General features: G+C 39.6%; 1 protein-coding gene and 1 long non-coding RNA gene across 2 annotated transcripts in view; one reads left to right on the plus strand and one right to left on the minus strand.

Annotated features, from left to right (window-relative positions):
• LOC127567824 (acetyl-coenzyme A synthetase 2-like, mitochondrial) overlaps positions 1 to 17,126 on the plus strand; it is a 58,527-nt gene extending 41,401 nt beyond the window's left edge. The window contains exons 9-14 of the mRNA XM_052010935.1: positions 1,174 to 1,286; positions 2,978 to 3,104; positions 5,647 to 5,774; positions 6,895 to 6,958; positions 10,014 to 10,135; positions 14,432 to 17,126. Coding sequence (XP_051866895.1) covers positions 1,174 to 1,286; positions 2,978 to 3,104; positions 5,647 to 5,774; positions 6,895 to 6,958; positions 10,014 to 10,135; positions 14,432 to 14,611 — 734 coding nt within the window. The 3' untranslated portion in view covers positions 14,612 to 17,126. The remainder of the gene's footprint in view (positions 1 to 1,173; positions 1,287 to 2,977; positions 3,105 to 5,646; positions 5,775 to 6,894; positions 6,959 to 10,013; positions 10,136 to 14,431) is intronic.
• The window catches only part of LOC127567831 (uncharacterized), a 31,340-nt gene continuing 9,172 nt past the window's right edge, over positions 1,319 to 23,486 (minus strand). The window contains exons 2-3 of the long non-coding RNA XR_007955949.1: positions 5,628 to 5,754; positions 1,319 to 1,457 (exon numbers count right to left, since the gene is read on the minus strand). This is a non-coding gene — a long non-coding RNA (uncharacterized LOC127567831). The remainder of the gene's footprint in view (positions 1,458 to 5,627; positions 5,755 to 23,486) is intronic.

Here is a 23,486-nt window from a genome sequence, read left to right on the forward strand (position 1 = left end):
TGCTGCCCAGTGATGGTAGCTATAGACTTGCAGAAAGCACTTGATAAGTGCCACATACCAGGGTGGTTAGCCAAATTTAAGTTCATAGGATAAGCAGGGTAATAGCAGCAAGGACACAAAATTAGTTGATAGAAAACAGAGTTATGGTGAATAATTGTTCTTTGGATTGGAGAGAAGTGACAACCTTCATATTTAGATATTTTAGATATTTATTTATTAGTCACATGTACATCGAAACACACAGTGAAATATGTCTTTCTGCTTTACTAAGAATGTGATGGGGGCAGCCCGCAAGTGTCACCACTCTTCTGGCGCCAACAGAGCATGCCCACAACTCCTAACCCGTACGTCTTTGGAATGTGGGAGAAAACCGGAGCACCCGGAGGAAACCCACGCAGTCACGGGGAGAACGTACAAACTCCTTACAGGCAGAAGCGGGAATTGAACTCAGTTCGTTGGCGCTGTAATAGCATTACGCTAACCGCTATTTGACTCTAGGACATATTTTTTATCTTATTTTATCTTGGATTTTGGAGAAGTTGGTACAATTTTGAAATATGAAAACTACATACAAAGTTGAAAAATGGTTTACTAGTCTACGACTCTTTAGTTTTCAATTTCTTCTTGGTATTGGTATATGGGTTGCTATTGGTTTATTATTGTCACATGTACTGAGATACAGTGAAAAACTTTGTATGTGTGCCATCCAGGCAAATCATGCCATACATAATAAGTATTTTGAACTTGTAAAAAGAAAACAGAATGCACAATATACTGTGGCAAAACAGAATGCAGAATATAATATAGTATTCTTAAAAAGCAGAGAGAATCAGAGAAGGATTCCCCCTTCTTAACCTACGGTGTTAAGAGCACACGGAGCAATTCCACTATTTCCAGGTAATTAGGCAATTAATACAAATCATGATTTGAAATTACTGTCGGTAAGAGAGACTTAAGGTATTTGGACTCTTACTGGTACAGAGAAGGTTAGGGAATATTCCATGTCTTTGTTAACTGGTTGAAATGATCCTCAGTGAATTAGATTTCATAGAATAATCTGGTCAAAAATAAGACAGCATGTGGAGGTAATTTCAAAATCTCATCGCTTTCTGTAGTACTTCTGTGATCTGAATTAATAGGAATTTCAACATACTTGCTTCCATTTATAAACAGAAACTGGTGGGATATGCATATCTCCACGACCTTCAGAGGAGGGAGCAAAGATTGTGCCTACAATGGCCATGAGACCATTCTTTGGCATTGAACTTGCCTTAATGAATGAAGAGGTAAGATGTCCAATAACATTAATAATTCCAGTGTAACAATGAAATTCAAGCACAGGCTTGTCTCCAAGCTTCCTCTTGTATAAGTGTCTGTGAATCTTGGCTGAATCATCAGAGAATGAGAAGGCTGATTATGTTGAAATCTATCCGGTGTCACACAAATATGCCCATTTCCTGTCAATCAAGAACAGCATCAATGGTGGCAGCTAGAATGGAATAATTGGAAAAATACCAGACTTGTTCTCAAACTCAAGAAAACCTTACATTTTTTGGTCAGCAAATTGACAGTAAGCAGCAGGAGTAGTCAAACCCAGTTCTTGTTATCTTCTGTTATGTGCAATTTTGGCTAAAGTGATTGGCTGACATCATAAGTAACAACCCTGGCCGACCCTGAAGGACTGTTGCACCATCACTTGAGATCAGCTAATTTAGCACAGGCATTCTTAGATCTGTTATACTCACTCTGAGTAGTCTCAAGTGTCAGCCATGACTCATTTGGTAGCACTATCACCTCTGAGTCAGCAGCTTATGAGTTCAAGATTTCTTGGCATCTACCCCACATTACAACAATGTCTAAAGTTCATTGGATGTAAAGCATTTTGTGAAAAATTTAAATTATGAAAGGTGCTACATAAATGAATACTTAAAGATACAAGAAAAACAATCATTGTTTAACCACATTATTATACACACCCCTTATAGAAAGTATCATTATATAGGATTACATTAATTTTTACAGTACAGAAGCTGGCCTTTCAGCCCTAGTAGTCTATGCTAATATATATGATCCACACATATCCTCTGCCAACTTACTTCACCTCACCCTTTCAACATATTTCCCTCAAATGTTTATCTAGCTTCCCTGTAAACACATCTATGTTGTTTGTTTCAACCACACCACATGGCAGTGTGTTCCACATTCTCACCGTTCTCTGAGCAAAGTAGGTTCCTTTTTAGTCCTTAATGAATTAAGTAATAATCATCTTATATTGATTGCCCTTCATTTTTAAATGTCACACATGTGGAAATGTTCTTCTTTAAGTTTACTTGTTCGAACTTGGAGAAAGCAGTAAAAGGGCTTACGAGGTTCTAAAAACTGAACAAGCTAGTGCGCCTTTGTCTAGAAAAGGCTGAGGGAATTACTTAATTGATGATTTTGAAATTATAAAGGATTCTGTAAGGTACAGAGGAGTTTTCAAATATGGGAGGGTCTAAAACAAGGGACTATAAATATCAGAAAATCATTAATAAATCCAAGAGAGAATTTATAAGAAACTTTTTTTTACATAGAGAATGTTTAGAATGTGAAGCTAACTAAAGCAGGGAACAGATGAGGCAAATAACAGAGATATAAAGGTGGATAAATACATGGAGAAGAAAGCAATAGAATGATATGCTAATATTTTAAGATGAGACAAAGTAATAGAGGGATACAGAGTATTATGAGAAGAATTACAATGAAGATGTTTTTTGTGAAGCATAATCAGTTGCACAGAACAGATGAATCTCATGGCCTGTTTCTCTGCTGCATACCATGTAATTTTATGTAATCCCACCAAAATTTTAAAAACCTATATAAGGTCACCTCACAACATGTTATTTTATAGAGAACTGAGCTCCAATCTGTGTGGTCTTTCCTGATAATTGTGCCCTATCTTCCTTGATTAATGGTGTTCATTGATGCATTTATGCAGGGTGATCGTGTGGAGGGCAATGATGTTACTGGTGCTCTGTGTATCACAAAACCTTGGCCTGGCATTGCCAGAACAATCTATGGGGATCATCAGAGATTCCTGAGTGCATATTTCAAGAAATATCCAGGTAAGATGAATATTTTCAGAGAAAATTATCCTTTCACCTTTCCATCAACAGACACAGGACATATAAAGAAATTCATCTCTGATCAATTGCTCTAAATGTGTGCTATGGTACTGGCTGTACTTACCACTGCACATTTCCATTTCATGAAATCAGTGTAAAATCAGGAACAAATACCCTACCAATTCTTTTGTGCCAGCAGTCAAAGATGAATTGTTCCCTCAATCTCCCTATCTGTTAGTCATTAAGGCAGCTGATGAGAACCAGAGAGGATGCGGAGATTACCAGAATGTGACCGGGTTGAAAGACCAATTACATGGCGTGAATAGAAAAATGTTGATGTGTCTCTTTAGAGCAGAAAAGGGTAAGGGTAAGGGTGGATTTTCATAAAGTAAATACAGAAAAACTATTTCCACCGGAGGAAACAGATTTAAGGTAGCTGGCAAAAGAGTCAGATAGAAGGTGACCAAATCTCACAAAATGTTGGAGGAACTCAGCAGGTCAGGCAGCATCCATGGAGGGAAATAAACAGTCAACGTTTTGGCTCAAAACCCTTCATCGTGGTCGAATGTCCCAACATGCTTTATGGAAATGCAGTCAAAAATTGGTATTGACCAAGGGCAGATGACCAAAGGCTTAGTCAAAAAATATACTGTAAGGAATTATGTGAAGGAGGAGAGGCAGAAACATAGAGAGGTTTAGAAAATGAATTCCAGAGATTAGAACTTTGAAAGTTGAAATGTAGCCATCAAAACAGGGCTGAATGATGTTGACAATGTGCAGGTTGTTTGAGTTTTGGAGGGATGCAGGGTTCTTGGAATATTATGGGATTTGAGGAGGTTACAGAGAGACTGCGTAGTGAGGTTATGCAGATAATATAATTAAAACTGACTTCAGGAGCTGAGATTGAAAAATCAGGAGAGAGGATAATGAAAGCTACATTCCACGGCCCCTTATAATGGTGCCAGGATTGTCCTTGTCATCAGCTGTACATTCTCATCATGATCATCTGAAGGATTCATGCTTCAGCAAGAATTCAAAATCTCACTTGGTAGGGATTTTAAATAAACGCAAAGTCAAATGATTAATGCAGTTTGTTTTCAAACCATGTAAGATACACAAGAAAAACTGATACGTCAGCTGGAACTCATCAGTTTTAAGATAAGATTTCTTCATCAGTCATATTTACGTCGAAACATGCACTGAAATGCATCTTTGTGTAGAATGTGCTGGGGGCAGCCCGCAGGTGTCACCACCCATGCCCACAACTTCTACCTAACCCGTACGTCTTTGGAATGTGGGAGGAAACCGGAGCACCCGGAGGAAACCCATGCAGACACGGGGAGAACGTACAAACTCCTTACAGACAGTGGCGGAATTGAACTCAGGTTGCTGGTGCTGTAATAGCGTTACACTAATTGCTACACTACTGTGCCTTCCTATTATACACAACTTTGAACTGATAAAAATCTGAACCTGCAGCTGCCTTTATGGTTTTGTCTGTCTGTTGTTGCAAAGCACTAGTTCTGTGGTGCACGCATATGAAATTAAAAATGAATAAGACACTTAAAACTCTTCCATATACATAAGAAACAATTAAATACATTTGTTATTAATTAAAGTCAATTAAAAAATGTAAAGTGTCTGTAATTTACCAATCTCCCTCTGAGTCATTCCTCTCCATTAAAATGAAGGGAATCACTAAATTGCACAAATTCAGTATTCAGATTTTCCTGCGTAACCGCGGAGTCCAACATCAGAATGCAGTCCAAATTACTGGCAAGTACTTCTCAGCATGTTTTAGGACTTGTGTTTAGTTGAGTGGATCTTAGAAGTGAATTGAATTGAATTGTCATTTTGACTCTCCCCTGAAAAAAGTTGTGCAGTACTGCACTAGATCTGCTGATGTAATAAACCATATGCACAAAATTACGTTGCTTTTAAATATCAGATGATCCTGCTATTGGAGTCATACCATAACCTTTGCAAAGAATTGCATATCATCTTACTCCCTTGTACAACAACAATTTGCATTTATATTGCACCATAATAAATGAAACGTCCATGAGCATTTAATAGGAGAATTATCAAACAAAAATATGGACAATCTGGGAGAATATTCAGTATCCCTTCGATCTACAAGTATGTCTTTGGGATGTGCGAGGAAACTAAAGTACCCGGAAACCAATGCAGTCACAGGGAGAACATGCGAACTCCACATAGATAGCTCTAGAAATCGGGCTTGAACCTGGTTTCTGGAACTGTGCATCATCAGCACTATCTGTAGCATCATTGTGCAATCTTACAGCTGCCTAACCACCGATATTGCTATTACTCTCTGATAGATTATACATCGATCCATAGTGCTCCTATATTGTTTCAGAGTCTTATGCCTTTACCCCATCCCTCCTACTCCACAAATTCCAGGAAGACATTATGTTTTGAGCCGAATAGCATTGAGATACTCCCAGCTCTGCTGCTAATACTGCACGTGCAAGCATATGTGGGGAACTTGGTTATACCTACCTCGCCCATCCTTTTTCAGGCTACTACTTCAGTGGTGATGGTGCATACCGATCAGAGGAAGGCTATTACCAAATCACTGGCCGGATGGATGATGTTATCAACATCAGCGGACATAGGCTGGGCACAGCTGAAATAGAGAATGCTCTGGTAAGGACACTGCATGAATAAGGGTGCATAGAACTAACCTAACAACATGACATAGAGGTCTAGAAATTAGATCTTATCCATTCTTGATATGTTAATTAGCCTTAATACCAAATCAGGAATTACACAAAGAAATCACCAACCTGGGATATCTTCACTTTAGGAAGTCACTATCATGGTTCTCTGACGCCTTAGAACATAATTTCTGCATTTACATACATTACTTGTTGATCCTGTAGCTGTCATTTACACACCGACTGCTGGGAAGAGGGTCAATCCAGTAAAGTGTACACTCCATGGCAATCACACTGGAAATGAAGGAAAAATAGAAGGGAAGGGGGGAAATAGGTAGGGGGCAAGGGACGAAAATGGCACTTGGGTTTCCTCAAGGAGACTGCCCAGACTATGGGCAACAGATTGCAGCACCCTACACTGAAGTGCACGATGCTGAGACGCTGCGTTCTGAGTCAGTGATGCCTGAGCAGGAAGGTCAGTAAATAAAAATGAATGTGGGAGAATTAATGCTTATAAAAACAATGCCCTATCTGGTACCCTTTAATTCACTTGTGGCTCTTGACTTACTACATGGCTTGCTCCTTATTTTATGTGATTAAGGTCATGTGTCATTATCCTTTGATCCAAATTCTGTCAGAAAAGGAGTAACGAATGCACATGCATGAATGACAATGGGGAAATGACACCTGCATTAGGGTGAATCATGCCTGTTACTGCTCTGTCCAATTTCCCAATGGGCAAGACTTCAACAGGAAACGGATGCAAACACTTCAAAATGTTTGCAAAATGATTTACGTGTGACTTACACAAAAATACAGATGCAAATGGAATCAATTGCTAGGCTAGGATATGTTCTCTGCTTGGATATATATGACAAGTAATGGTCCCCACTGATTTGAACTGAAGCCTTAACTTTTCATATCATTTTTTTATGCATATCAGTGACAGAGAGGAAAAGAGTTGTAAAATCTTGTTTTGAGCACGGAACACCGAGAAAGATTCACCAGAAGCTGGTACCGTCACCTTCCTATGGAATGAATGTTAAAAGTGAATGGTAGGATGATACTCTTTAATTGAAATGATACTTCTCTATTTAAATGGCCTTTAGGATGAACACCCTCAAGTGCCAGAGACTGCAGTGATTGGCTTTCCTCATGAATTGAAAGGAGAAGGTAAGTGAGAGAAATGGTAATCACATTTGTGTTTCTAAACCAACAAATATGGATAAATTCAAGTGTTGGTGGCTTTTTGTAATTAAAAGAAATCTCATTTGTAAAGATTTTAATTTTGTTCACTGTGATATGAAATTGTTAGGACTATGCTGACCTTTTTGTCCATCTGCACTAATCCCATTTGCTCACATTAGGCCAATATCCTTCCATGCCTTGCCTATTCAAGTGCCTGTCTAAATGTTTCTTAAACATAGTGATTGTATCTGATTCCACACCTCCTCTGGCAGCATGTTTCAAATTTCATACACTCTCTGTGTAAAGAAACTTTCCCCTTAGATCCCTTTTAAAACTCCATCCAGTCTCCTTAAACCCTCTTGTTTTTGATATCCATACTATGTGAAAAAGATTCTGACTACCCTATCTACGCCTCTCATAATTTTATATATCTCTGTCAGATCACCCGTCAGCCTCCTTCGCTCCAGAGAAAACAAGCACGGCCTATCCAATCTCTTCCCAGAACCAAAGTCCTCCAATCCAGGCAACATCCTAGTGAATCTCCTCGGCACCCTCTCCAGCACAATCACATTCTTTCTCTAGTGTGGCGACCAAATCAGCACACAATATTCCAAGTGTAAGGTAACCAGTGTTCATTTTGCAAGAGTGTAAAAAAGGCTGCAAGGTTATTTGTTTTAATATTTCTTAAATATACCCTTCCTCTCATGTGACTGATGTGGAGACTCCTGTTGAAGTCTTTCCACTGTGTCCTTATTAAGGTGATTATGAAGCCCAACTCTATGCCAAAAAAGATACAGCCATGAAACATCTCCATGGATTTTGCTGTCAATCATTCTGGGATGACCTAGCATTACATATCATCAGCAGAAGCCTAGTCAGGAGGTCAGCAGATTCACAGTGAATTGTGGAGCAGCACATGTTGTCACAAACTGGCCTGTGGTATCTGACCAGACTGATGCTTCACTTGTAAAAAAAAAGAAAGGCAATATTTTATTTTCAACATTGACACCCCTTTCTGTAACCTAAATAATATAGAGACCCACTGCCATGTGAATCTGACTCAAGCTGTTTCCAGCACACTAAGAAACAACTTGCATTGCAATTGTCACTGCAGGTACTTTGGGAAAAGTAACTTCACATGTGTTGAAGCCATTTTCTTGATTTGGAACACAACATTTGGCCTCCCTTCCCCTTTTCTGTAGCTGCAGCAGTATCTAATCAATATTGATAATTTCTAAAGTATCACCCGATGGTACTGAGAAGACCAGGTGATGCTGTCTTCTGTGGGCTTTACTCATGTTGAAACTTTATTTGTCCTAACCAGATAATTACATAGAGGTTAGAGTACTAAAGGAAGCCATTAGAGTCATCAAGTCTAGGCCAGTTCTATGCAAGAGCAATCCAGCTAGCCCGACTCACCCACCCTCTTCCTGTAGCCCTGAAAATTTCTTCCATTCAAGTACCTCTGCAGCTTCCTTTCAAATGGTATGATTGAATCTATGCCCACTATGTCCTCTGGCATTATATTCCAAACTCTAACTGCTTGCAGCATAAAATACTTATTCTCATTTTACTAGTGGTGCTTTTTCCAGTCACCTTTAGCTTGTGTCTCCTGGTAGTTGACCTTTCTTCCAATGGGAACAATTTCTTCTCTATCAGGACTCTTCTTGATTTGAAATGCTTATTAGATCCCTTCTCAGCAAGATGAACAACCCCAGCTTCTCCAGTCTATTCAAATAACTAAAGTCTCTGACTCCCAGAATCATTATAGTAAATGTCTCCTGAACCCTCTCAACTATCTTGAAGAGTGGTGCCTCCATTTGTGACCATATGAGTGTCTTATCAAGATTCATGATTACTTCTTTGCTCTCATCCCAGGAAAGCCCAGGGTTCTTAATAAAATCCAGGATCTATTATGCTTTTTTAATTGCTTTGATACTTAGAAAATTTTGAGCAGATACTCCTCTATTTTTGTACCTCTTTTAGGATTGTGACCCATATATTGCCTCTACTCGTTCCTCCTAACAAAATGTAACACTTAGTATTTTTATGCATTAAATTCACCTGCTACACATGTGCCTATTTCACTAGTTTGCTTACTTCCTCTTGGTCCATTAGTACCTCATGTGTCCAAGCTTTGTGTTATCTGTAAATTTGGAAATCTGTCCACCCAAGTCCAAATTGTTAATACATATTGAAAAAAGCAGAGGTCTGACCTCTGAAGAACACCACTGTACACTTCTTTCCAGTTCAATAAACAACCATTCTCTACTACTGCCTATTTCCTATCAATTAGTTAATTTTCTATTTGTGCTGCCTTTGTCACTTTTGATTATTATGCTTACTTGATCAAATAACTTTTGGATTGATGATTTTTTATGAATTAAATTGGTGTTCATATAAATGTAATTTTCTTGGGTGCGATCTTGAAAACTAGAAGCCTGGCTTAAGTAGGTATTGTTTGTTATTAGTTAATCAGTGTACCCAAGCTCCCCGATCCCTGCCTCCCACTCGTCCCCCTAAGTATCCCTATTCTTGGTTCATTTATGAGAGAAGGAAACTTGTCCTCCTACTTGATCTGGTCTATTTGTAACTAGTCCTATACCACTTTGGTTCACTCTTAAGTGCCCTCTGAAGTACGCTAGTAAGATACACATTTGTGTCATATCCAGGACAAAGTGCAATAGCTGGAGCAGTTCAGGAAGAAGGCTCATCACCACATTTTGAAGGACAACCAGGGATAGACAATAAAAATGCAAGTCTTAAAAGTGGCGCAAGCATCCCAAGAAAGAATAAAAAAAATCTATGTTAAAGCACAGTAACATTCCCCCCCCCACCCCCATTAAAAGTCCTACTATACATGCTTATTCAGAAAATGTGATTGGAAATATTTATAATCTCTTCAATGATTGAATGAAAGTGGGTTCTGGGTTGTTGATGTTGATTCTGGTTTGTTATGGTTGAACACAAGTTCTATGTCAGAATGCACACTCATGTATGCTGGCCTTTTCTAATTAGTTTCTCTTGTGCTTTGTTTCAGTTGCATTTGCCTTTATTGTTTTGAAAGATTCTGAGAACATTTCTGAATCAGCCATCATTAAAGATCTCAAATCAATCGTGGCATCTAGGATAGCCAAATATGCTGTTCCTGATCATATTATGGTGAGTAACCACCTTCTCCTCTCAAGTCTACCTCAGACTCGATGAGTAGGTTTCAGGGACTGCACTATGTTTAAGCATTGACATAATGCTAATACTCGTTATTGTTATTTTGCACTACTCCTTTGGAAAATATTAGTGTGAAGCAGTAGAAGTATTTTCAGCCTAATAGCTAGTATGGCAAGATAGCATTGCTGTTGTTCTGATATCTTCATGTTCTTCCTCCTTTAGAAAGAATGGTATGAAATAGTGGAAGTATTTATGGGGCTGAGTAACATTCTGACAGACTGCAATGGGTGTAAACATTTTATTTCTTAAATCAAATTGGGGGGTGTGCTGCTTAGTTGTCTGTAGTGTTTGGGTTTTTAGGGTCTCCAATAACCCACCTGATGAAGGGGGGAGAGGGGGGGAGGTGAAATCAACTTCCAGAAGTGAGTATAATTCTGGATGTCAACCCTGAATTTGGAATTAGATTAACAGCCTTTATCTCCTAGCAAACTATCTCTGAAGCAAATTTCAAACTCTGCATTATCTGACAGAGACAAGAATAATATCACTGACCCAAATGCCCATTTCTCCAAAAGTACAGCAGGAGAGCTGGAAAGGTTGGCAGAACTGGAGAGGTCGTCAGGAAACCATGTCAGCTGCCACAATGGTAATGTTTAGAGCAGTAAATCCAAAATACCTCTGTATGCTGGAAATCGAAAATAAAAACTAAAAATTCAGGAAGTAGGATCTGCAGAGAGAGAAATGTGGAGCTATTTGACCTTTCACCAGAACAGGGAAAAGTTAGAAATAAACAAGTTTTAAGAGGCTATGATAAAGGGAAAATGAGAACAAAAGGGGCCTCTGTGATAGCAGAGATTGCAGGAGCGATTAAATGATAAAAGTATAAAAGTGCAAGGCAAAAAGAGGATGGTAGTTGGACACATAAAAGCCAAAAGATCAGCCTAGGGGAGACCTAAGTAGGAGAAACAGAAACATTATCTGAAATCACAAAAGAAAATACCATGGATACCAGAATTCTGAAATAAAAACCGAATATGCAGATACTGATTTCTGAAATTGTTGAACTCAAGCTTGAGTCTGGGCTATGAAACGATGAGGTGTTGTTTCTTGAGCTTAGGTTGACCTTTATTGGATCAGTCTGGAAGGATGAGGACAGAGATGTCATTGTGGGAGTGTGATGAAGAAGGAAAGTGATGAGTAAATGTTGTTACTGTACCACTCATCTAGGCAAGTGGAGAGTATTCCATCATGCTCCAACTTGTATTTTGCAGATGGTGGAAAGGCTATGGGATGTCAGGAGCTAAGTTTTGCACTGCAGGACACCAAGCCTCTGACCTGCTTGTGTAGCTACAGTTTTTTCATTGACCCAGTTAAGTTTCTGCTCAATGGTAACCCACAGAATGTTGATACTATTAAATATCAAGGATAGGTGGTTAGACCCTCTCTTGTTGATGGTTATTGCTTATCAGTTTTGTAGCATGATTATTATTTGCCATCTATCAGCCTATATCTGAATGTCAGTTCAGTCTTCCTACATGAAGGCATGGACTGCTTCATTTGCTGCAGACTTATGGAGTTAAATATTATGCAACCATCAGCAAGCAAGCTTATTTCTGACCCTAGGATGGAAGGTTATTGGATGAAGTAGCTGAAGATTGTTAAACTTTGGACATTGTCCCCAAGGAATTCCTCCAGTGATGTCCTGGGGCTTGGATCATTGTCCTCTAACAAACATAACCATCTTCCTCTGTGCAATGTATGACTTTAACCATTGGAACATTTTCCCTTTGATGCCCATTGACTTCAATTTTATCAGGGCTCCTGGATGCTACACTTGATTAAATATTGCGTTGATATCAAGGGTTGTCACCACATCTCTGGAATTCAGTTTTCTGTTTCATGTTTGGAGCAAGGCTGTGATGAGGCCCGATAGGCTTGTGACACCCAAACAGGGCTTCAGTGAGCAGGTTATCCAAGAGCTAATGCTGCTTGATGACATTGTTGATGACAACCTTCCATCACTTTGTTGATGATTGAGAGTAGACTGATTGAATATTAATTAGCTGGATCAGATTTATTATTTTTGAGAACAGGACATACTGACATGAACACTACTGGTGTTGTTGACATTAAGGAGGATGGTCTTTGGCTACAATTGATAAGATAGGCAGAGCAATGGCAGATGGAATTTAATCCTGATAAGTGTGAGCTGATGCACTTTTCAAGGACTAATAAGGGAAGAAAATACACAGTGAATAGTAGAAGGCCATAGGGAGTGTTGAGGAACAGAGGGACTTTGGTGTACTTTAGATCCCTAGAGATGGCAGCATAGAAATGTAAGGTGGTGAAGAAGGCATACAGAATACTTGTTTTTATTAGTCGGGGCATAGAATACAGGAGCAGGGAGGTTGTGGTACAACTTTATAAAACACTGGTTAACCCACAGCTGAAGTGCTGTTTACAGTTCTGATTGTCACCCTATTGGAAGGGCGTGATTGCATTGGAGTGAATGTAGAGGAACCTTTCAGTCATGAGTAGAGACTGGATAAGCTGGGTTTGCTTTCCTTGGAGCCGAGGAGGCTGAGAGGGGACCTGACAAAGGTATGCAAAATTATGAGGGGCATAAATAGGTAGATAGTAGGAAATTTTTCCCCATTTCAGATGCATTTCAAACTAGAGGGCATAGGTTTAGAGTAAGGGATGGGAAGTTTAGAGGGGACCTGATGAATTTTTTTCACTCTGAGGTTGGTTGGAATCTGGAACACACTGCTTGAGTAGGTGATGGAGGCAAATATTCTCACAACATTTAAGAAGTATCCAGTTGAGCACTACAATCTCCATGGCGTAGAAAGCTACAGACCAAATTTTGATAAATGGTATTTTTAAAGATGGGTACTTGATAGTCAGCATTGTCATAGCAGGCCAAAGGGCCTGCTTCTGTGTTGGATGATTCTGTGACTCAAATTTTCCACATGGTCAGGTTGTTGCCAGTATTGTGACTGGCCAGGAACTGCTTGACTAAAGTCACATAGAGTTCTGGAGTCTTTAGGACTATACCTGGGATGTTTTCTGTTCCGTGGCCCCTGCTACACCAAGTGCTCTAAGCTGTTTATTGATGTCATGTGGAGCATAAGACTGGATTTTAAGATGACGAGGATCTCAAGAAGGAGCCAAGATAGATCATCACCTGACATTTCAGACTAATCCCACTTTCTAACCTTTGGTCCAGGCTGTGTAAGAAGGAGTTATTTAGATGAATCTCTGCTATCCAGCTCTTGGTTCTTGCCATTTCAGGAGAAGGTATTGAGACTAATCCTTACTTTCCAGCTCTTGCTCCGTGTTGAGTGAGAAAGAGAAGGCAAAACTGATCCCACTATCCTGCTGTCAGTCAATGCTGAGCAAGAAAGAGCTGTCATTCTAATATCACTATCCAGCTATCAGGCAGAAGCTTTGGGGACACATCACTTTTCTTATTTAGGTACTCTTTAAACTCTGGTGAAGCTTTCAGCCACGTTCACCCTTTTTGTTAATGATTTCTAGACCTCTATCACTCCTTGGGTGGAATTTTTTTTTCAGTTCTCCTAATGTCCTTCTATTTCCACAAATCTACATGTCCCCATCCACCCCAACTAGGTGATGGCCTCATTGCTAAGGGAAATAGATCTTTCCTGTTTACTCTGTGCTTAATTATATTTTTACCCCAAAATTTCTTTACCAAGAGAATTGTTATTTTCTGGAATTCACAGTCTGTAGTGTTGCTGGAAGCAGCTCCAACTGCAACTTTCTAAAGAGAATTGTTTACATTGTGCAACCTTGATTTATCTGGGTGTCGGGGAACAGCTTTAATACCTGCATTAAAAGGGACCCGTGTTATAAGTGAAAATAACATTTATCTAATTTTGGTCTTGCGGAACATACCCACAATATATCTGAAATTGCAACTTAACTAGAGATATATAGAGGCTGCACTGTTCATTTGAAGAGGAAAAAGTATGCAGGGCTATAGAAAAAGAACAGAAGGTAGGGAGACATGATTGGCATGAAAAGATGAATGACTTCAAATTGTGCTGAAACAGGAAGACAGTGGAATTATATGGTGCTTTGGTTTTTAAATGGCAGCATATCAGGGACACAAACTATAAACAACTGTTAATTGTGCATGATGGACCTGCTGCTGTTGGTCTAATGATCAACATGCATGTGCTAAGTTAGGAGATGCAATCATTGTCTGCCAAGGCCCTTGCCCGTATAACATATGGTTAGAGTATAATTGATGTTTCCAATTTCCAGATTGTGAAGCGACTTCCCAAAACCCGATCTGGGAAAATCATGAGGCGGGTGCTGAAGAAAATAGTCAGTGATGAAACCACTAATCTGGGGGACCTCAGCACACTGGACGACCAAAGCGTCATCGCAGAGATCATTGCAACCTACAAAAAATACAAAGAAGACTCTGAAAGTAGCCAATAAATTATATCAGGGATCCTTAGGAATCATTCTACTTTGACTCATATGGCACCAAAAGGCTGCATGGGGTTCAGAGTCATTATTCAGTGTTGTGCCAAAATGCTAATAAAAATTCCAATATCTATGATTCCAATAATTACAAATTATCCCAAAATACAGAAAGAACTCATTCCCAACCTATATTTTCTCCCTTGACCCTTCATCAGAGAGTCATGATTGTGATTCCATCGGTGCAAACTTATATCCGGCCAAACACCACATTTTGAGTGTCTGAATTGTTGCTGCAGTTGGACTGGGTGATTAGACAACTGTTTTCCTTGCTCTCAATTGGTTGGTTGTATTTGCAAATACGATTGGGAATTACTGAATATTGATTGGGAAGCCTGAGTGATTTTTTTTTCCTTTCTTAATTTCTTTCAAAACAGAAGACCTCAGGTTTCCTTGTGAGGCGCATGCCGTCCCCCTGCTAACTGGCAAAAGATAAGGGATCACATTTCAGATCTTCCTGTCCCTAACCACTACCATGGCAGAGAGTGCATTCAATAGTTATGTCATTAAAAAGCACTTGAATTCTGTTTATTTCAAAGAAATATTGAAAACAAATTTTTAAATGCAGTGTTTAAAGAACATCCAAGTCTTCAGATATTTGTAAAGAAATGGTGTGAATTTTCTGACCTTGCTCTATCAGGCCCATAGTTTTTTTTGTAATTATGGGCCGGAAAGTGCAGAAATGAATAAATTACAGCAAATTTACTAAAAGTTTATCATTTCAAAGCTTTATGGTTATATAGATATCATGAATATATGGGGGAATGTGTTATCTTTAAGGTTGCCAACTATCCTGTCTGACCCAATGTTTGTCCACCACTCACTGCTTAGGTTGTCAACTATCCTTAATCTCAGATTATCCTTGATTATCTCAGAATTCAAGATTATTCTCCCAGACATTCCTCAAAGCATCCAGAGAGATATTGGAGCATTCTCTTCTCCCTCCCTCTTCAGCTGGACTTGTAAATAGCAAGGACATAGCAAATCTGGAATTCACTGGAATGCTGATGTCCATGGGTTTCAACCATATAAAACCATGCAAAGGTTAGAGCAGTTTCCAAAGCACAGAAGATATCATAGCCAGTAGACATCCGAAGACATGTTGGGGAGCAGCTGAATGGATATGGAAAGGGAGCAGTTTCTGCAGGGATTCATCAATTTGTCTTGCCATATATGACGAATGTGCACTCCCTCTTTGAAACTTGGAAAACCTTTTCTGGTTTCACAGACAGAGAAAATGCAGAGGAGCAATAATTTCAGGAGCAAGTGATTAAGGCGAGATGCTTTATTGCAATTTATATCTATACAGTCTTTGCTTGCCAAACACTTACTTAAGAAGATAGTGGAGCAGACTGACCCAATATTTGTCCACCACTCACCGCTTAGTTGCAGCTAAATGTGCCACTCAGTGATCATCAATGACTCTACTGAATTCCCCCAAACTCCTCTGAGATCATCAGTATATGAGGCGGTCACATGAATGGCCCTCGTGCATGCTAATGATGTCAGCAGTACAGCCACATATGCCATTAGTCTATGTCAGTCTCCTTGTAGGATGATTGCTCACATGACAAAAGTGATTTATTAGTGATGAAGTCTGAGGAAATAAAAGGCACTATGTTAAATGCAAGTTCAGTTTAATGAATTGGAATTCATTAAGGGCAGCGATAGAGATGCAAATTCTTATAAACACTGTCTTTTGTTTGGTCTTGCCTCCTTCTTCATAAACATTGGTTTATTTCACCAGACCACTTAACCAAGTGATACGGATCCAGAAAGTGTGGACTCAGATCTTGTTAAGATAGTTTGAGAATCAAGTAAAAAGAGCTGATTCCATTAAACTTAACTGTTTCACTGATGTCCATATTTTTGGAGATGGAAACTTTGCTAATCTGGTTTCTGTATGGTTGCTACCCTAAGTGGAGGCATTCTTATGTTTCTTGCCTGAAGCACAATTTCAAATCATGGGTGCATGATACAGGCATTGCCCTAAAGGAAGGGACAGAATTTGAGGACCATCCTTAACAATTCTCCTTGAAATTAGATGGTCATTGACCTAGAGACAATTCTTGAGTGTATTTTTAATCATTAACCTAGAAGATACTAGTCAAGGAGAAAAAAAACTTGCTCCTCCCCAATCCAGGGTAGGTGATTCGTTACAAAAAACTGCTCTGACTGGTTTCTAATCTTATTGATTTACTTGCAAATTGCAGTGGCTTGAGTCTGTCTTATTTAGACAGCATTATTGTATATTACCAACTATCAGTCTTCAAATAATGAACTATAAAGTGTAACTATATAATCTGTAATAACTGCAATGATTGTACATTCAGAGGCATATTTCAGGAAGTTTAACAATGATGTTCTACATTTAGAATGGAAATTACTTTTTTCTTTCAACTATTATGATCTATTCTATAGCCATGTTTATCTTCAGAAATAAAGTGGAATTCCACAATATTGCACCATGCATGGCTTACATTGAGTTATTATTCTAGTAAAGTACTTTACAACATCCTGAGGTAATCCTGCAACTATGACTGACCAATGAATGCAACTTGTATATCCTGAGAACAACTTGCAGAGAAAAAAATCTTAGCATTTACATAGCACTTTAGCAGTGTCAACCAGAAATTGTCCGTACATTTGGACGGGATATATCCAAGGTTATTACGGGAAGTGAGGGAAGAGATTGCTGTGCCTTTGGCAATGATCTTTGGCATCCTCACTGGCCACAGGAGTAGTGCCAGATAATTGGAGGGTGGCAAATGTTGTTCCTTTGTTTGAGAAAGGGAGTAGCGATAACCCTGAGAATTACAGACCAGTGAGTCTTACTTCAGTGGTGGGCAAATTACTGAGGAAGATTCTTAGAGACAGCATTTATGGGCATTTAGAGAAGCAAAGGCTGATTAGGTACAGTCAGCGTGGCTTTGTGAGGGGCAGGTCATGCCTCATGAGCCTGATTGAATCCTTTGAGGATGTGACAAAGCACATTGATGAAAATAGAGCAGTGGATGTGGTGTACATGGATTTTAGTAAGGCATTTGATAAGTTTCCTCATGGAAGGCGTATTCAGAAAGTCAGGAGGCATGGGATCCAGGGAAGCTTGGCTGTGTGGATTCAGAATTGGCTTACCCATAGAAGACAGAGGGTGGTGGTAGATGGAGTGTATTCTACCTGGAGGTCAGTGACCAGTGGTGTTCCACAGGGATCTGTTCTGGGACCCCTGCTCTTTGTGATTTTTATAACTGACTTGGATGAGGATGTGGAAGGGTGGGTTAGTAAGTTTGCTGATGACACAAAGGTTGGTGGTGTTGTGGATAGTGTAGAAGGTTGCTGTAGATTATAACAGGATATTGATAGAATGCAGAGCTGGGCTGAGAATTGGCAGATAGAGTTCAACCCGGATAAGTGTGAAGTGATACACTTCGGGTGATCGAATTTGAAGGCAGAATACAAGGTTAATGACAGGACTCTTAGCAGTGTGGAGGAACAGAGGGATCTTAGGGCCTATGTCCATAGATCCCTCAAGGTCGCCGCGCAGGTCGATATAGTTGTTAAGAAGGTGTATGGTGTTTTGGCCTTCATTAGTCGGGGTATTGAGTTCAAGAGCCGTGAGGTAATGTTGCAACTCCATAGAACTCTGGTTAGATCACAATTGGAGTATTGTGTTCAGTTCTGGTCACCTCATTACAGGAAGGATGTGGAAGCTTTAGAGAGGGTGCAGAGGAGATTTACCAGGATGCTGCCTGGATTGGAGAGCATGTCTTAGGAGGATAGGTTGAGTGAGTTAGGGGTTTTCTCTTTGGAGAGAAGGAGGATGAGAGGTGACTTGAGAGAGATGTACAAGATAAGAGGCATAGATCGAGTGGATGGTCAGAGACTTTTTCCCAGGGCAAAAATGGCTAACATGAGGGGGCATAGGTTTAAGGTGATTGGAGGAAGGTATGGGGGGGGGGGGATGTCAGAGGTAAGTTTTTATTTACATCGAGAGTGGTGGGTGCGTGGAACGCACTGCCGGCAGAGGTTGTGGGGCCAGATACATTAGGGACATTTAAGAGACTCTTAGATAGCCACATGAATGATAGATAAATGGGAGGGAAGGGTTAATATTTGGGAGGGAAGGGTTAGATAGATTTTAGAGCAGGATAAAATGTTGGCACAACATTGTGGGCCAAAGGGCCTGTACAGTGCTGTAGTGTTCTATGTTCTATTCCTCAGAATGGTAGAATTACCACAGCCTATTATGGATTTCTTAGAAAATAATTGCTTTAAAGTTATTGGAAGTGTTACTGATACTCTAATATAATGTGTAGTACTGTACACAATTTTTAAAGAAAGGTAGCTTGCTATACAAATGATATGTTTTTGCCATTTCCTTGTTCATCAAAAAAACATGCAAAATCTTTCTAGCAACTTGGACTCCATGATAAAGGGAACACAGAAGTGGTATAAATATTCTCAAAAGAACAGGCTGAATACAAGGAGTTATATCAAATTTTAGATGGATACTTGCTGTTTAAGTTGATTTCTCTTAGCTGTCCAAGATGCCTGGCTGCACAGATTGTATCAAGTAGATCTTGCAACATTTTGATGCACCGAAATTGAAGTGAGGCTGCTTATATACAGCACAGCTGTTCCAAAGGACAACCAAATGAAATGTACAATGATAATCAGATTTCTCTACTAACTTGTTTTCGAAGCCCACCTTAGTTGAACTTTAAGAATCAATGAAATTTTCCATTTGGAATTGAGAAATGTGTTGCACATATTTGTCAGCTCTCAAAAAGGTTGTGGAGCCAAGTGTTATCGGGACAAACAGTGAAATGCAGTTGCTCAGTTTGGATATGCATTCCACTGGTACCTGCCTCTCACAGGCTGATGTTACTGGTGAGGTGTATCCACATGCAAGATTGAAGAAAAGCAAAACATGGACGGATTCTGGATTGAAGTATACAGATATACAGAAGTTGCTGGCCACTGCTTTTGAGAGATGGCATTAGATTTGATCACATTTTGAGTGTCAAATGCCTCTGAGGAAAATATGTTTTTTCAGATGGTGTTTCTTAAGGACAATATTCACAAAAGAATGGGCATGAAACTGCTATCCAACATTCTGCATATTTGATTCGGGATGTAAAAAAACACCTTGAATCTCAGCCTCACTGCTTCCTTGGCAGTGGCAGCAAAGTTTCATAGTAGCACATATGACAGCAAAACCAACAACTGAATTTCATCCTTCTTTGTAGATAATTCTATGAATACCAGTTACAATACAAACCTAAATTGTTTAAATTTGTTTTTATTTGCATTTTTGGATATATATATTTTCATCTCTCTGGGCCTGTAGATAAGGCAAGTCTGAGAAGTTTTACTTTATTTTGAGGTTTACAATTAACACAAATTATTTTGGCAAACATAAGTATTATGTTAATTAAAGGCAATTTTGATTTTATCTAAGAAATGCTCTAAGGAGACCTTACACAAATCTGTTTGTGAGTTTGTTGCCTAAAGTTGTTTACATTAGAACTCAGATTAAACAGGAACAGAAATAGGGAACATGGAGATTGAACTGGATACTTTAGATGGGCACTATTGGTAATGAATAACCAGAGTGATACTTTCCCCACCTGCTGCCAAGAGCTAGTGCAGCAGGAATATTTGGAAACCTGGAAAAGATTATTATCTCATCTGCATGGTTTAGGAGTATGTTCTGGGATGGAGAGGGACTGGGGATGTGATACTGGGGTTTGATGTACTTTCAGAAGAGAGTACAGCAATCTCAGACTAGGAAATTCAGAAATAAATAAAGTATTACTATTTCTAAAGTAATAAACGTCTAGCGCAGAAAAGCTGTGGTCTAGCTACATAGAATCTTGTTACATAAGATTTAGATTTCTGACAACAGTTCTAGTCCCCATATTACAAGAAAGATAATGGGAAGCATGGGAAAAGGTGCAAGAGAAACTGGGCCAGATGTTACTGACCTCATGTTAGCTGGTCACAGGATACCTGTAATCACATTTCAAGGCTGCACAACACTCAATGTCCTACTGGTCTTGCTGCTGCAATCATTTCTCATTCATTTTCGGGATCTGGGAAGTTGGTAAGACAATTATTTATTGCTCAACCCTAAATGCCCTTGTAAAGGTGGAGGAGAACCACCTTTGTGAACCCCTTCAGGTAAAAGTGTTTCCACTGTCTGTTGGGCAGGGAGTTCCAGGATATGAACACAGTGATGATGAAGGACTAGCAATACATTTTCAAGTTAGGATGGAGTCCAGATGAAGGGTCTCAGCCCAAAACACTGATTTCCCTCCACAGATGCTGCCTGACCCACTGACTTCCTCCATCAGCTCTTTTATTGCAAATAAATGCTTAGGTTGGTGGGTGAGGTGCCAAGCAGGCTACTCTGCCCAGTAGTCATCCAAGCACGTGTATTCTAACACACTCCTGAAAAGGAGTGAAAAGGACTTGGGGGCCGTGGTGGGGGGTGCGGTGGAGGGGGATGTCAGGAAGACGATCACTTGCCACAGGATACCCAGACTCTGATGCAATCTTGTAAATCCAGTATTTATGTTGCTGGTTCAGTTGAATTTTTGGTCAACTGTGATGCAGTGACACTGAATGTCAAGGGAAGGTAGTTTGACTAATCTCTTGCACAGGTGATCATTGCCTAGCATTTTTGTTGTATTAATGTTATTTGCCACTCAACAGCCACAACCATCTTCCTTTATGCAAGATACGATTCCAATCACTAAAATGTTTACTTCAGTTGACTTCAGTTTTACCACATTCCATCAAATAGTGCCTTGATGATGAGGGTAGTCATTCTCACTTCCTCTCTAGAATTCAGTTCTTTGGTCCATGGTTGAACCAATGCTGTGATGAGATCTGGAGCTGAGGGGTCCTGGCAAAAGCCAAACTGGTGAAACTGGTGAGTGGGTTACTAGTGAATGATTGCTGTTTGATAGCAATGTCAACAACAGCTTCATTCATCTTGCTGATAACTGACAATAGAGTGACTCAGTGATAATTTGTCAGATTGGAATTAATCTATTTTTGGGAACAGGACATACCTAAGCAATTTTTCACATCGCTGGGTAGATGCCAGTGTTATAACTTCACTGGAATAGGTTGGCTAGAGGTGCACTAGTTCTGGAGTATAGGTTTTCAGTACTACAGCTGGGATGTTATCTGGTTCTGTACCCATTGCTGTATCCAGTGGTCTGATACCACATACAATGACTCAAATTGGCTGGGGACCTCAGAAGGACGTCATGGTGGATCATCTATTCAACACTTCTGACTTGATTGCAAGGGGCAAAAACTAAGGCCCTCCCATGTCTGCCCTTTTCCACTGTTTTTAAATGCCTCCAATCATCAGAGTCAATTAAATAATTATGTAAATTAACCAAAATAATATAAAAAGGAACAGACCACTTATCTTCACTCCCCCATTAGTGAATGTTAGTAAGTCCATTCAAATGCATTGAGCACTTGGTGTGACAGCTAAGACTGGCATAAAGCAGAGAGTCAGCATACAAAGTATATCTGGTCCCTCAGCGCAATACATTACAGAATGTCACTGAACCCAGTGCTGTGGGGGAGATTAGTGGCACTGCCACAAGACCTCCAGTGCATTTTATACTTCTGCACAGTGCAACACAGATATAGAAGTCTGGAACACATGGACATGCACAATGCAACTAGCTGGTGATTCTCAACAGAACTGCCAGCCAGCCATTAATACAACAGGCCCTATTACAAGGATGATATCAGAACCAAGAGCATATAACTATAAGACAGAACTGTCTTTTTTTTCAGTGGAAATCAGAAGACAGAGAAGTGATTGCACAGGGACCATTAAAACTATGAAACAATTCATTAGGGTAGACATAGAAAAGATGGTTCCATTTCTGTGGGAAACCAAATACTTGGGCCCACCTAGTAAATATAAAAAATCCAGTGAAGAATTCAAGAGGTCTCTTTAATCAGAGTGTGGTGAAATGTGGAATTTATTACATCACGGGGTGATAACATCGACAACTGCATGAAGAACAATGCTGTCAGATACCACAAGCAAAATAATGGTACTTCCATTGAAAACAAACTAAAATTAACCATTTTACCCTCAAACGTTTTCCCAGACACCACTGTGAGCTGTACCATCACTTTCCTGGAAATGTGGCACGTGACACATGAGCATTCTATCAGACCAAACTGAGTTGACTGGGGGTGGGATCCAGCAAAGGCTACTAGACTGAATGAATCTAGATGACCATTTTATAATGTGTTAAGGTTTGCTTCAGAAAAGTCCAAACAAGCAATCTCTGAAAAAACCCTAAGAAGTACACAATTCGTAAAGTATTAAAAATTAAAGGGATTGTAAAAACAAAACAGTTCCCCTTATTACGTGCCAACTTGAAAACATAACTGAGGAGTGAGAAAGGAATATGCTGATGGAAAGAGGTGAAATAAAGTGGTAAAAGGCCTGTGTAGTGAACAGATTTACTGGAGATACAAGAGATTGCAGATATTGGAATCTGGAACAAAAAATAAACTGCTGGAAGAACTCAGCAGGTTGAACAGCATCTGTGGAGGCAAAGAGATGCTTGACGTTTTGGGTCAAGACCCTGCATCAGGACTGTTGAGTTACCGGCTTGTTTATATGCTGGAAGTTATAGGAAATTTTATGTAACTCAGTACATTGCTTCAAACCAGTTGAAAAGGTAAGATTTAGTAGACTCAGGCAGCCATTAAAGTGATGAAAAAAAGAGAGAACATGTAGTTAACTAGGCAGATCGAAAAATGTTGACTATGCAGCTTC

The sequence above is a fragment of the Pristis pectinata genome, chromosome 3 (assembly GCF_009764475.1).
Source record: "Pristis pectinata isolate sPriPec2 chromosome 3, sPriPec2.1.pri, whole genome shotgun sequence".
NCBI lineage: Eukaryota > Metazoa > Chordata > Chondrichthyes > Rhinopristiformes > Pristidae > Pristis > Pristis pectinata.